The sequence below is a fragment of the Lacerta agilis genome, chromosome 10, assembly GCF_009819535.1.
Source record: "Lacerta agilis isolate rLacAgi1 chromosome 10, rLacAgi1.pri, whole genome shotgun sequence".
NCBI lineage: Eukaryota > Metazoa > Chordata > Lepidosauria > Squamata > Lacertidae > Lacerta > Lacerta agilis.
Window position 1 is genome coordinate 26,255,376 of NC_046321.1, and position 16,035 is coordinate 26,271,410.

Here is a 16,035-nt window from a genome sequence, read left to right on the forward strand (position 1 = left end):
GTCATTTTATGCAAGTGGGTTCTTTAAAAAGGGGGTTGGTTGGGTTGCTGCCTTCTGAATGCTCCAGAGCCCAAATTTCACAGCTTTGTTCAGGTGTCAATATTTACACAGGTGGGAAACTGGCTTCGATTGCTGTTTGGCCTTACATGTTCATGTGCGTGTTTTAAAATAGGGTCAATCATTTTGGACACAGGCGTATGCACAACTCTTCTCTCTGTTTCAAAAGGCCCGTTCTTTCAGTTGCACTTCCTCAAATTGGACGAGGGAGGGGAAGGCTGACAAACGGCAGACTCTTCTGAAAACAGAGAAGTATTCGGAGGTCTCTGAGGCCTCGTAGAGAGTTTACAGCGCACATTTTAGGCCAAGGCAGGGTGGTGAGTTTGCCTTGCCTGAGCTGTCCGAGGTGTGGAGAACCATTAATCCCTTTGGCTCTCGTGCTGACAAGGAACTGGCGGAATGTCTCAGCAGCTGCGAGGCGAGAGGTGAGTCCCTCAGACAGCTTCTCCTGGATGCTCTAGCTTTCTCTTGAAAGAAAATGTCAAGGGCAAAGGGGGACAGGAGGCTTCCACACCTTTAATAGTTGTGTAGAAGAGGGCAGTGATTGTGGGCACCCATTGGAACTGGTAGCACAGAAGGCAGGCAGCCCAACAATAGGTGGAGTCAATGACAGGCAGAGGCAATTAATCCTGGTTTTGCTTCTATCCTCCTCCCTGGTGAGTTTTGCTTCTATCCTCCTCCCTGGTGAGAGGGAAGCTGCCAGGGCCACCCTGTGGACTGGATGTAAGTAAGAAGGCAGGCAGGTGGAGGGTGACTGAGGACAGACTGAGGATGGTGGGGCACTGTCCCATTAGCTTCAGTGAGGCATCTTCCACTGGAAGAAATGATTGTCAAGCAATCCTCTTCTACAAGACCAGGGGTCAGCAAACCTTTTCAGCAGGGGGCTGGTCCACTGTCCCTCAGACCTTGTGGGGGGCCGGACTATATTGTTTGGGGGGAAATGAACACATTCCTATTCCCCACAAATAACCCAGAGATGCATTTTAAATAAAAGGACACATTCTACTCATGTAAAAACACGCTGATTCCTGGACTGTCCATGGGCTGGATTTAGAAGGCGATTGGGCTGGATCTGGCCCCCAGGCCTTAGTTTCCCTACCCATGTACAAGATGGTTGGAAATGCAGGAGCCTACAGTCTTCTTCTCATTTGGCCACTCTCATTTAAACTGCTCTCTGGAAAGTTTGTCTACTTGATCCAATGTCTGGATCTGCCTCTAGAAAATGTAACAATTATCAAACACTGGTGAGCTTCTTTTGGGGGAAAGAGTCCTACAAGACCTGAGCAAATACTAAGGAGGCTCTGGTCTTAGATGCAAAAGAGGGCAGGACTCATTTTGCAAGGAATACCTGGTAAAATTCCTTCTTCTACACAATATTTGAAGAGTGAGAGCCCTATCCCCCTTTGCAGCTGGCCCCTCTAGTTTTAAATTATAAACTGTTTCAATTCTTCAACCCAGTGGTGGGGAATCTTCAGCCTGCAGGCCTAACAAGGCCAGTCAGGCATCCTCATTTGGTCCACAAGGCTGCTTTGGCCAAACCATCATCACTTGCCCTTCACTTGATGTCATATAAGGTTAAGGTAAAGATGTATTTGGGCCAAACTGGAGGTTAAACTAACCCCTTTCCAGCCCCGTGAGGAGTGCAGGGAGTGTTCGCGCAACACACTTACACACAGTTTGGAAAGCTGTGCCCTAAAGTAAGCTACTGTCCTCCTCAGGTTCAGTAGGGAACACTGACCCATCACTGTGGGGATTTGAACTACCAACCTTCTGATCGGCAAGCCCAAGAGGCTTAGACCACAGTGTCACCCACGTCCTCTACTTTTACCTTTTTACCTTTTCCATCACCACTGTTCAGTTGGCTATTTTATGTGGAATGGAACAGGTTGCCATCTTGTCCTTTGCCTCGGGTAGCAAAATGTCTTGCTTGTTTCATTCATTCATTTGATTTCTTACCCATCCTTCACCATAACGCCCAAGGGCAGGTTACAGCAATATACTGTAGTAGCACAGTATGCAGTTTTAACAGTTTATAACAGTTACAAGTATAAGAACAAGTGAAACCATTTCAACCAAAACAGAGCAGTCTAGATTCAGCAAGAGAGGTGCGTCCTGCAAAAACAAAATGCTTTACCTGCCAAAGGGGAAAGCTATTCAGTGTATGGTGAATGTTCTATGGAGAGGGAGTTCCACAATTTAGGAGTGCCACCGAGGTCACCATCTCCCACATTTCTGAGAGTGGTGGAACTACCAAACGAGCCTGTTTGCCTGCCCCAACACCCAATGTGGTCTGTAGGGAAGGATGTGGCCTTTCAGCTAGACACCAACTTGGATGGCTTTAAAAAAGGATTTTCACGGAGTTTAAGGCTATCAATGGCAGCTAGCCATGATGGCTCTGCTCTGCGTCCATGGTTGGAGGCAGCAACGCTTCTGAATACCAGTTGCTGGAAACTGCAGGAGGAGAGAGGGCTCTTATGCTTGGGTCTACATCTGAGTTTCCCACAGGTGGCCACTAAGAGACCAGGATGCTAGATGGGTCGATGACCTGATCCAGCAGGCTCTTCTTGTGTCCTTATGTTCTTAGATTTTGGGGTCCTAAGTAATTTAGGGCTTTGGATACCAATGCAACTATTGTTTGTGCTTTTTCATTCTATGTATTATTAGTATTTGTAATATACCCTGGTTTTTAATTCATAGGCGGATGGGGTAGATGTCTCTTGCATCATGACTGCCACCACAATAACAGCTGTCATCGTCTTCACTAATACCGTATTGGCCCGAATATAAGCCACGCTTTTCCCCCAAATTCCGATCATGAAAAGTTAAAGTGCGGCTTATACTTACCTTATACCTTATACCTTACGCTGCCAGCAAAGCAGCACAGCTCCCGCCCCCGAGAGGAAGCAGCCTGGGAGCACGGAGCAATGGCACCCATCCCATCTGCGGCTCCTAAGCCTCCCCCAAGCCGCCAAATTTTGAAGGTGTGGCTTATTTGCGGGTGCGGCTTATATTCAGGCCAATACAGTAATCTCTTCACTTGTCTTCCAGTGATTTTGACCAGCTTCCCGATGATGTGCCTGTTTCTGCTAACATCGCAGACATTGAGGAGAAGAGAGGCTTCTCTAGTTACTGCGTAAGAGAAGGACTTTTCTTATGAGTTTTGATCTACGGATTGATGGGGAAACTGGAACTACAGGAAATGTCTCCTTTTTGGGCAAACAGAATGTATCATTTCACAAAAGGAACATTTCACATGGGAAATTACTTGCTTCACAGCATTAAATTTCGCAATACAGTACTGTGATGACTGATGGTCATTACACAGCCTTATCTGTTAGACTCTTTCAAACATAAGCAATATTCCCTGAGAATGTAATCCTGTACATTCTGAATGGGAAACCTGCCTCCTTCCAAATGTTCTTGTGCTACAACTCCCATCATTGGCCATGCTGGCTGGGGACTGATGGGGAGTTGTAGTCTAACAATATCTGGAGGGCCACAGGTAGATGTTTACTCAGAAGTAAGCCCCTGAGATACTTAGTGGGACTTAATCACAGAGAATTGTGCATAGGATTCTGCCCAAATATGCATTGGGACATAATGCTAAACCGTAGTTTAGTGTTATGTGAATGAACTTGGGAGCAGAAGCTCTTCCCTCCCATCTCCTCTGGAGCAGCCAAGCAGAGGAAATCAAAAGAGTTCATTTGTGTTTTCAGCTAACCATGGTTTGAGATTATGTGCAGAGCAGACAAAGTCAAGCACAGAAAGATGGTTTGCATATTTGTATGTTCCTGTCTTTCCTTTGCCTATGTTAAGGGTATAAGAAGCTTAAGTCAGCCTACAGGTCGAATTAACCCACCACTATAGTTCTTTTCCATGGATGGGGAATCTGCAGCGCTCCAGATGTTGTTGGATTCCAACTCCCATCAGCCCCAGCTCACATAGCCAGTGGTGGGAGATGATAGGAATTGTAGTCCAGTAACATCTGGAGGGTCACAGGTTCTCCATCCCTGGTCTATTTTGGCAATAGTTTTCCAGGCCTTTCCAAGTCATGCTGCCCAATGTCCTTTAACTGGTTTCTTCTTCTCTTCCAGGTCTTTGTGATCGAGGTGAAAACAAGAGGTGGAGGCAGGTATATGATATTCCGCCGTTACAGCCAGTTCTATAACTTGCATACCAAGCTAGAGGAAAGATATGGTTCAGAAAGCAGAAACAGTCGCTTTTGCTGTCTACTCCCTGCCCTGCCTGGTAAGACATAAAAACTTTCCTATACCTATCTTTCATTCTTAGATTAATCTTTTAAAGAATCATTCTAAGTGGCTAAGTAACTGAATAACAGTAAATTCAGATGCTTCATATGTGTTCCTCCTTTGGATTTTCCTGCACTTGTGTCTGGAGATGTTTGAGGAATTCATTATTTATGAATTCAGATACAAACTGCCCTGATCTACACCTACCAGCCTAATGTGTGGATCAGAATGTAATTATTCTTTGGAGTTCACTCTTTTCTGAATCTCTGAATTTGGTGTTTTCCAGGAAAAGTTTATGTTGGTGCAAAGAGGGAGATTGCTGACAGCCGAATCCCAACACTCAATGCGTACATGAAGGTAACTCTGGGCAGAACTCTCTACACTGGTGCATGAGGTTGTCTTTATATTGGATCATAAACTGAATGCAAAACCTATGCAGGGTATGAGTGAGCACTATTCCACTCCAACGACATTCAAGTATGGCTCAAAAAAACCAGGGAAGCACCAAGGCATATTAGGGCATGTTTACAGAATTGAATTTGTTTTGTCTGAACTTTGCCATCATGGCTTCCTCCAAAGAATCCTGGGAACTGTAGTTTGGCGAAGGAGCTCAGAATAGTTCATTGGTGATTACTGCCCACCCTTCTAGAACTATAATTACCAGGGGTTGCTGAGGGAACAGAATGACCACTAAACCAGCTTGAATGTTTTTATTTACCTTGCCACATTTGGCTTTGCTAAAGGACAGTAAAGAAAGCAATCCATTTTTTAGCAATGAACCCATGCCAAATTCATAGATTTTAAAACCACTCCTCCACACATACAGGTGAAACTCAAAAAATCAGAATATCGTGGAAAAGTCCATTTATGTATGCAATTGTTTTCATTAGCTACTGGAGTTTAATATATGAGATAGACTCATGACATGCAAAGCGATATATGTCAAGTCTTTGCTTGTTATAATTGTGATGATTATGGCGGGCAGCTGATGAAAACCCCAAAGTTGAAATTGTTAATTTGTGGTTCTCATCAGTTGTACGACATAATCATCACAGTTATAACAAATAAAGGCTTGACATATCTTGCTTTGCATGTCATGAGTCTATCTCACATACATGTATTAGTTTCACCTTTTAAGTTGAACTCCTGAAAGAAATGAACCTTTCCACAATATTCTATTTTTTTGAGTTTCACCCGTACAATGGGGCCACTATGAACATGTAAAGGAATTTTCATTTTCTATTTAACAAGATTTATATACCACATAATGATGATATAACATACCTATGTGTAGATATAATAATAATAATAATAATAATAATAATAATAATAATAATAATAATAATAAAATTTATACCTCGCCCTTCTGGCTGGGTTTCCCCAGCCACTCTGGGTGGCTTCCAAAAAATATTAAAAATACAATTAAACTATATATATATATATATATATATAGAGAGAGAGAGAGAGAGAGAGAGAGAGAGAATATATATATATATATATATATATATATATATATATATATATATATATATATATATATATAATAGATATAATAACATTTTAAAAAATATAGATGAAGCCAACAGTTTTCTAAAATATAATGTGGGCAAATATGAGGTAAAGCTAATTTTTCTCTTGCATCATCAGATCACATAATTTCAGGTCAGCCGTTATGTGCTAACCTGACAACTTTGGCCTAACTACAACATGTCAGGAAAAGGCTAAGGAAATGTGCAAGAACTTGCCTTCTCATCAAGGGGGAATAACTCACAATGAATGGGTTACAGTCTCTGACCTCCCAGTCAGACACTTAGGTCCAAAGTGCAACATGAAGCCCAACTCTGACCTAATTGTTGAGAGGATTCTGCACAGTAGTGGGTATTCCTAGCACCCCCCTCACATGTTCAGGGATTATGTGAAGGGACTGAATTTGCAGTTCCCATCCCACAGGTACAGCTTTATAGTCACAAAACCCTTTCTCCTTAATGTTGTACATATATCAGTGTTTAAGATGTGGGGCCAATACACAAAATCGTACTTCACTCCCACATATTCATTGTAAGGTAAAACGTAAAAAAGGTACAGGACCCCTGGATGGTCCAGTCAAAGGCAATTATGGGGTGCAGCACTCATCTCACATTCAGTCCGAGGGAGCCGGCGTTTGTCCACAGACAGCTTTCCGGGTCATGTGGCCAGCAGGAGTAAACAGCTTCTGGCGCAACAGAACACCGTGACGGAAACCAGAGTGCATAGAAACACCGTTTACCTTCCTGCCGCCGCGGTACCTATTTATCTACTTGCACTGGTGTGCTTTTGAACTGCTAGGTTGGCAGAAGCTGGGACAAAGCAATGGGAGCTCACCCCGTCGCGGGGATTCGAACCGCTGACCTTCTGATCAGCAAGCCCAAGAGGCTCATTGGTTTAGACCACAGTGCCACCTGCCTTATATTCATTATAGATGGGTGGGGTGGGGGGTAAACAGTCCCAGAGAGATCTCCTGTTGCTCTGGAGCAGAATCTTATCAGGGGTAATGCTCCCTATTCATATACCCCTCTCTCATTTCCCTTTGACTGCCGCAGAAATTGCTTAGCTTCCCAGCCTGGTTGCTGCTAGATGAAGATGTACGATTGTTTTTCTACCAGTCAGAGTTTGACACTCAGCAGGTACCTCAGGGGTTGCGAAGGCTTCGCCCACGCACCCGCCGCGTGTGAGTATCTCTACCCCAGTCTTTCTGCCAAATAAATAAGACATCCCCCCCACTTTATTTATTTATTTTTTTACCTGCCTGGAATTTAATCCCATAGCTTCATGGCCATGCATCCAAATGACATATTGCTCTCCCTCTTCTTGGTGACAGCAAGAGCGTTTCACCCCAGGAACCTGGCTTTGACAGACTGGCAGCCCCGCGGGCAGAGGTGGGTACCTTATACAGTGCAGCAAGTCGCAGAGGTGTATAAGGTTGAATTTCTTTGAAGATATGGAATGTTGGGGCTCGTCAACACTTCCCTTGTCTTATGCCGGGAATGCATGTGTCTGAGCAGTTTTCCGTGCTTTCTAGGTCTGGGTCCAAGCAGTTTTGTCTTTGCCCTGCTGCTTTCCCCCCAGAAAACCCGCTCTTCAGCAATCCACCAAAAACCCGATTCCCGTTTCTTCTGTTTTGTTTTGTTTAAATATATTTTTATTTTGCACCATAAAAACAAAACAAAAGAAAAAGAAAAATAAATACACTTTTGTCACATTTACACACTTTACATTATAGTTTAAACTCCGCCGAGTTTTCCGACTTCCTTCCATCTCTGCATTAGTTTTCTAGGTTATATCATTCTTCTGCTTTCTCTCAATTTTATCTAATTGTTCATATCCTAATATTACCACCCTCAATCCTTATTCTCTCTGTTGTGGTGAGCCAGTGTGGTGAGCCAGTGTGGTGTAGTGGTTAAGAGCGGTCGACTCGTAATCTGGGGAACTGGGTTCGCGTCTCCGCTCCTCCACATGCAGCTGCTGGGTGACCTTGGGCTAGTCACACTTCTCTGAAGTCTCTCAGCCCCACTCACCTCACAGAGTGTTTGTTGTGGGGGAGGAAGGGAAAGGAGAATGTTAGCCGCTTTGAGACTCCTTCGGGTAGTGATAAAGCGGGATATCAAATCCAAACTCCTCCTCCTCCTCCTCCTGCTTTGCAAGTATTTCACCACACCTGTAAGTGTTTACACATTTTTACCATCTTTTAAATATTCCAAAAATTTACTCCAATCTAATTGGAACTGCTGATCTCTTTGGTTTCTTATTCTGCCAATAAATCTTGCCAATTCCGAATATTCTAAAAGTTTCTTTCTCCAATCTGGTACATTCGTCGTTTTCCAGTTCTGGGATAGCAAAATTCTCGTTTCTTCTGATTCAATATTAAATATCAGGTGTCCTTGGGGGAAAGTGGTGGGGCGTACGGGGGTGTGGATAAGCCCTATGTTTCTAATACCAAAAAATATTGTAAAAGTAACATAGCCTGAGTTACCCAGCTTGTGCAAAGAACTATTTTGGCTTAGGAGAACATATCGTTTAGATACCATGGGTCAGCCTAGTAAATATCATAGCTGTCAATCCTCCCTGCTGTTCCCCACTGCTATATACCTAGCTGTCAACCCTCCGTGCTGTTTTCCAATGCTATAATAAGGGAATTTCCCGCAAAAAAAAGGGAAAGGTTGACAGCTATGCCCTAGTTTGGGATTCATATACTAACCTTAAACTCTAGTTTACAATCCTGGCTTAATCCTGGCTTGTTTGGGAGCAACAAACCAGAGTGCTGGGTTTTCACGTTGTGGGAAACCAAGCTTAATAGACAGGAGAAATATACCGTAGTTAAGTCAGGGTGTGTGTGTGTAATAGAATATTGAACTCTGTAATCTCATTTATCGGACAACCGCTTCAACGATTGGAACTATGGGGATATGATCTTTATCTTCTGTGAGCCTAGACTCAATCCATTCCTCCAGTTCTGTTACTTGATTTGTTTGGTTCTTTCGATAGGCACTGTTTGATTTTACTGGGTCCACTAAACTGGAACTGAGCTTCAAGAAGGGAGACTTGATTTATTTGCTCAGCAGGGTCAACAAGGACTGGTTTGAGGTAAATATCAAGGCCTTATCTGATCATATATTACCGGCTTGATTTCTAATGTCTGCCCAGCTTGGGGTGTGCTTTTAATAAGGGGGTGGATTAGCTTTATTGCCATTGCTGGATAGATAAAGACATCACCAAATTTTGAGGATGGATTTGTGATTCCACCCCAGGTTAGAAGTGTGTGTGTGTGTGTGTGTGTGTGTGTGTGTGTGTGTGTGTGTGTTTTAAATGGACAATCCAGACAGCTGTGTTGTCGTGCATAGTTTGCTGCTTTTTGGCCAGATTTTTGTCATTAATGGCACATCCATATTTGGACATTTTACTTACTGCCCTAGTCTTCTGCAGCTCATTTCCCAGCCTCCTCATTCCCTCTTATGAAGATCTCCTTTTCACTGTGCTCATCAAAGGAGATCCTGTGCCACATCCATAGTCAACAAATTCTTGCCGTTGTGCTCTCGCGTAACCATAGAGGCATGCCACCCTTTTAAAGACATTGCTTGTCCCCACCATCTTGTCCCAGGGAACTGTCCGAGATGCCACTGGAATTTTCCCGTGTGCTTTTGTGGATATCATCAAAGAACTCCCACAGGAAGAGGACACCATCAACTGGCTGCGCTGCTATTATCACGATGACAATGTCAGCAGCATCAGGTAATGCAGGGGTGGGGAAACTTCTTCAGACGTCACCTTCTGTTCTGGGTAACCAATAGTGGGTGGGGCCAGAGGCAAAAATGGGTGGAGCAGAGAATGTAAATTCATTAGGATAGTTTCCGCATGCACCTCTTCCTGTCCTCCATCCAGACAAATGAAGGGCATTATCAGAGGTCAGTGACACATTTCAGCCAGATGAAATATTCATGGAGGGGCATTGTCTGGGAATAGAGGATGCGGCTAGGGAAGATGTGTGGTTTGAGGGCTGGATAGAAAGGCTTGGAATTGATGCTTCTGGGGAGCTATTGCAGCAACCTGGATTGACTCTTTATTTTCATTTATTAAATTTGTATACCGCCCTTCATCTCAGAGCATGAAAATACAAGATAAAAACACAAAATACATAATAAAAACAAGAACAACACCCCCACAAACCAATAATGCTCCCCATTGCTTCCTATAAACATATTTAAAAAGGGTGTCAGATGTTAATCAGCCCGAGGCCTAGTTGAAGAGGAGATGCTTGCCTCAGCTGTAAATTCAGCAGATGGTTTTAGGAAACTGCTGCCTCTTGAATCCTCCCACCTAACAATATGGGAATTAATAGTTCTGACATAGCTTGAAAGGTAGTTGTTACTAGATAATGCACCTGATTCATAGAATCATAGAGTTGGAAGAGACCACAAGGGCCATCCAGTCCAACCCCCTGCCAAGCAGGAAACACCATCAAAGCATTCCTGACAGATGGCTGTCAAGCCTCCGCTTAAAGACCTCCAAAGAAGGAGACTCCACCAAACTCCTTGGCAGCAATTCATTGCTCTGAATGTTGTTGCAAAATGCTAATCTTTATGATGAGTTGGGGAGAGAACTTGCATATTCAAGAACCCCTGAAGTTCTATATGCAGAATTTCCACAAAACCTGACCATTTAAACACACACATGCCTATCTTACTGGAACATGGGGTGTTTGTGTATTTTCCATTTAAGCGCTGATGCAATGTCAGGTTGTTTCCAGATGACCTGTTTGTTGAGCATTTCTCCTGATTTGTTTGCACAAAGTTTGCCACAAGATTATACAAAATCTGCTGTTTGCTGAGCATGCTTTCTGTTTGGGTTGCGGAGAGGTTATCAAACCCTCCAACATTTCTCCAATGAAAATAGGGACATCCTAAGGAAAAGTGGGACATTCCGGGATCGAATCAGAAACTGGGACGGCTTATCTAAATCAGGGACATCTCTGGAAAATAGGGACACTTGGAGGGTCTAGGTTATAAGACGGTATATCAAGCAATTGTTATCCCACACTTTCTTGTGCATTTTCCCATTACTTTCCCTACTGCAGAAAGGATCGATTTCTTTTTGGAATTGGATTTGTCGTGCTAGAGCACCAACTCCACTTTAATGCACAACTTGATTTTTCTGGTCTGTGATCAAATCCCCTCTGCAAAACAGCTACAGTTTGAAAAGGGGCCACAGACTGAGTTCAAAAAGTGAAGTGCAAGCAAGCTCTTCCTGTTGGATTTCCTTTTTTGCACTTCTGCTGCAAGCTGACCTTGTTCCTCTCTCTTTTAGGGACATATCGGTGGAGGAGGACCTGAGCAGCACCCCACTATTCCAAGAACTCATGGAATTAATAAGGTAAAAAGCACAGGAAGAAAGAGCTCTCTCTCTCAGGCAGAATACACTGAAATCATTTGCTCTTATGTGCACTTTACTAAAATTCCAAATGACCTCTGCAATTGTATCTGGAAAAGATTTGCTATATAAGGTGTTGAATTGTTTCCATGGTCCCTTAAACCAACATAACTGAAAGAATCCCTTCATTTTTTTTGCTCCAGAAGACTGGAGGGAGTCTTCTGTTCCTTGAAGTTTTTTGTGTTGCTCTTCTCTTGGGAACTTTGAATGGGGAAATTCATGTCTTTAGTTTGCCATTCCAGTGCAAGTCTCTAGTGTAGGGTATGCTCACACTGCTATTAGCGCATATAGTCCCCTTACCTAATACCACATACTGTCCTGATTTGCACTCCGCTTCCTTTATTTAGTGCCAAATTTAGCAGCTCATTAAACAGATAAATTGGTAAGTGTGTCCATTAGTGCTAACTTTAGCATGGGATCTTTCTTCTTGCTCATTGTCTTGTCCTTCCTGCTTTACTTTTATTGGGATGTTTGATATGGCTTTGCACATGTGCTTGTGAGTTAATCTGATTTTGGTCATGTGCACCTACTCAACTACATTCACAAAGGAAATCTTAACTTTTAATCCAAAGGGCATAGGTGCCACAACACTAAAGGTCTGGTCCCTATTTTGTGCAGAATGGACATCCCTATAAGATGCTGTCTGCAGGAGGCCCTTACCTAGGGAGTGCAGTGTTCAATACTGTAGGGTATATAAAGATTGATAGGCTATTTCAGGTATCCTGGTCCCAAACTACATGAAGCTTTATACACCCAAACCAGCACCTTGAATTTAGCCCAGTAGCTAATTGGTGACTCATGGTATAAACACGGTGGTGATATCCCTCCCCAGTGACCCACCTCAAGGGCAGCACCACATAGAGCACATCGCAGTAATCCAACCTGGATGTTATCAGTGCACGGACGACAGTGTTATGAGAATAGAACAAGAGAGAGAGAGAGAGAGAGAGAGAGAGAGAGAGAGAGAGCGCTACAACCAATCAGGAGAGGATGAAATATGTATGTGCCGCAAATCAGTTGCACAGCACACACAACTTCAAAAATGCATATTGTCCAAGGACAGCCAGGACCAATGATCCAGGGACAAATACTGCTTGCAGCTGAAGTTTGCTGATGCAGATGGAGCCTGAGAGCTGAATCAACTATGCCACCATTTTTAATGTAGTTGACGTTTGTGTGGAGGACCACAGGAAACTTTCACATGTATGGAAGCTAACTTGGTCTGGCCTACTTGTTTGCATTTTTGTGTGAGTGAGTGAGTGAGTGAGTGAGTGAGTGAGTGTGTGTGTGAGAGAGAGAGATTGAGAGAGAGTGGGGGGGGGTAGGGGTGGGAATGGCTTTAAAAGATTTGGACAGATTCATGGAGGCAGTGCTTTCAATGGCTACTAACCATGGTTCTACCTCCACTGTCAGAGGCAGTATGTCCCTGAATTCCAGCTACTTGGAATTGTATGTGGGCAGAGGGTTGTAGCACTCATGTCTTGCTGGCAGGCTTCTCAGAGGCATCTGGTTGGCCACTGTGAAAACAGGATGCTGGACTATAGGGGCTATTCAGAAGGGTCTTCTTCCATTCTTAAAATCAGCCACACCCACAGGACACTGCTTTGATATCCTGCCACCCCCAGGTCACACTACAAAGCCTTCACCTCTCCCCCCCTCTCTCTCCCTCCTCCCTCTTTCCAGCTTGCTCTCCTCAGGAGGAGCTGCCAGGGCTAAACCCAGGAACGTTTGCTTTTGTGTATGGCTGCCCCAATGTGGCGAATGATCAGAATTTCATTTTGGAACATTTGCTTTGCAAAAAGCTCGCAATTGCTAAGCTCGCAATTTATGCGAGGGTTCGTTTCCTGGGAACTGCACACCAACACCAAAAATGCGTATAGCCAGGAAGGCCCCTTAAACTTGTAAAAAAAATAAAAATAAAAAATCAAACGAAGAAAAAAAACAGCACTTGCCAGCAAATGATGGCTGCGTTACTTAGTCCTCCTCTTCCTCTTCCTAGCTTGGTGTTGCTTCAGGGAATGAAATCACAACGGGGGTGGGGGTGGGGTTTCACTGGTAGCCAGCTGAAGACGATAAGCCTGGCCATGTTCCAGCTTCAGAGCTGGGGTTGGCTTCCAGATCACGTCCCCTTGCTCTGAGACCACCTCTGCTTGTTCTCTGTGCTCTTGCTGGGCCCTATATCAGTCTCCGACTCTCTGACAACACCCAAACACTCTCCCAGGGTGAGTGCAGTTGCAGGTGGGGTTGCCAACTTCTCACATTTTTCTACTGTGCATTTTTATTATTCCGGTGTTTTCACAATTTCTTTATTTTCCGATTGCCTGTGTATTGTTGCGTTTGTGTAAGAAAGGTGAGCGTAAGTTGTAGGCTTGCTGTATATCAGGCACAATTGGATAGGAGAGCATGTACACCAGTAGACATTTACACTGAAATTCTTTTGAATTTTCATGAGGACTTTAAAATCACAAACGGATGTGGAAATATGGGTAACTAATGGATTTTTTTTTTAAAAAAGCTTTTATTTTTATTTGTACTTGGAACATTTATTGTACAATTTTGTTAAACAGTGTATAAACGATGAATAAACAATTTTTTTAAAAAAAGGAAATATGGGTAAGAAGAAGAAGAAGAAGAGTTTGGATTTGATATCCCGCTTTTCACTACCCGAAGGAGTCTCAAAGCGGCCAACATTCTCCTTTCCCTTCCTCCCCCACAACAAACACTCTGTGGGGTGAGTGGGGCTGAGAGACTTCAGAGAAGTGTGACTAGCCCAAGGTCACCCAGCAGCTGCATGTGGAGGAGCGGAGACACGAACCCGGTTCCCCAGATAACGAGTCTACCGCTCTTAACCACTACACCACACTGGTAACTAAACTTTAGTAAAATGAGAAACCCAAAGAAACAAAAAAATGGAAAATGAACACATCAGGATAAACACAGACTTCCCCTTGCCATGTAAGCTTTCCTCGTGGACTAGGATGGCTTGCTCCATTCAAACAAGCAGCCCCCTGACTTGCCGTCTGAGATTGTGTGGTTCATGGGTGGAGAACTACATTCATTGATAGCCTTTGAGAGGTCAGAGCTCTGGGTGGGGCCAGAGGCAAAACTGGCCAGAGCAGTGGCTTTACCTTTGTGCAGGATAGGTCATCGGGAGAAGCCATAGGAATAAAGTCTTTCTCTTTTTCCAGGCGAGCGTTTGCGCGTGATGATATTGCCCTGAATTACCGTGATGCCGAGGGCGATCTAATCCGCTTGCTGTCTGATGAGGATGTTGTACTCATGGTGAAGCAGGGCAGGAGTTGGCCTTTTGAGAAGCACATCTTCCCGTGGAAACTGCATGTTACTCAGCAAGATGATTACAGTGTCTATGACCCTGTGGGAGCTGGAATCGCAGCACAAACAGCAACAGGACCATGACCCTTGTTGCTAGTTTCTGCTGAACAGGGGTGGTAATACAACAACCTGGAACCACGTGGAACTGTCCTGCAGGACTTTCTCCATATTTTACTACACATTTTCCTTGGTTAACAATATGCATTGCATTATCACAGAGGGTTATTTAGGGTTTCTCCTAAATACAGATCCTCATGTTAATTTAGACTGTACCCACGCACCTCTCTTCTTGTAGGCTTTTTGGCTACTATGTTCTTGATTCCGAAGATGTTCATTATTATTTTATTATGATGATGATGATGATGTTAATGTAAGTTATATGATAACATTGTATTGTAGTACAATAGTTACTATAAGCATGCTCTGGGTTCTGTCAGTCACGTTTAGGTTCTAACAATCTCAAGATAGTATTATATTATGGTTAGCAGCTACAACAGTTTCCTTTAGCTCATTTGAACATGAGTTTTAAAATTAATTTATCCAGCTACCCTGTAAATAAATGTCTTTACTCGGGTATCCATCTATATGCAAGCTTACGTTTACCAATGCATCTATTTATGTAGAAAGACTAATCGAAGGTGGGTTTTTAAAGAACACTCGTTTATAGCATTGTTGGTTTCACTGAACTATAGAGCATGCTACAACACAATTCTTTTTTGAAACATCATTCCCTCTGCTTCTGATGCTTAGACTGTGAGTGCCAATGCTTATGCTGTCAGAACGGTACTGCCTGCATACAAGGGCGAGGTAGCAGCGGGATTGAGTAGGTGGCCACTGACTATGTTTCAAAACTCATGGGTGGTTTTTGTTAGTTTGCTACTTCAATAGTCATGAGTCAACAGTGTGATGCAGCAGCTTTAAAAGCCAATGCAATTCTGGGCTGCATCAATAGGAGTATAGCGTCTAGATCAAGGGAAGTAATAGTACCACTATATTCTGCTCTGGTCAGACCTCACCTGGAATACTGTGTCCAGTTCTGGGCACCACAGTTCAAGAAGGATACTGATAAGCTGGAACGTGTCCAGAAGAGGGCAACCAAAATGGTCAAAGGCCTGGAAACAATGCCTTATGAGGAATGGCTTAGGGAGCCGGGTATGTTTAGCCTGGAGAAGAGAAGGTTAAGGGGTGATATGATAGCCATGTTCAAATATATAAAAGATGTCATATAGAGGAGGGTGAAAGGTTGTTTTCTGCTGCTCCAGAGAAGCGGACACGGAGCAATGGATTCAAACTACAAGAAAGATTCCACCTAAACATTAGGAAGAACTTCCTGACAGTGAGAGCTGTTCGGCAGTGGAATTTGCTACCAAGGAGTGTGGTGGAGTCTCCTTCTTTGGAGGTCTTTAAGCAGAGGCTTGACAGCCGTCTGTCAGGA

General features: G+C 43.6%; 1 protein-coding gene across 1 annotated transcript; it reads left to right on the forward strand.

Moving 5' to 3' along the window:
* Positions 1–307: 307 nt before the first annotated feature.
* On the forward strand, positions 308–14,899 carry NCF4 (neutrophil cytosolic factor 4). Its single transcript, XM_033163134.1, has 10 exons — positions 308–482; positions 3,106–3,190; positions 4,152–4,305; positions 4,594–4,664; positions 6,887–7,014; positions 7,165–7,222; positions 8,829–8,927; positions 9,442–9,572; positions 11,145–11,210; positions 14,456–14,899. Exons 1-10 carry the CDS (start codon positions 457–459, stop codon positions 14,682–14,684), a joined length of 1,047 nt encoding a protein of 348 aa, XP_033019025.1. The 5' UTR covers positions 308–456; the 3' UTR covers positions 14,685–14,899.
* The last annotated feature ends 1,136 nt before the right edge of the window (positions 14,900–16,035 follow it).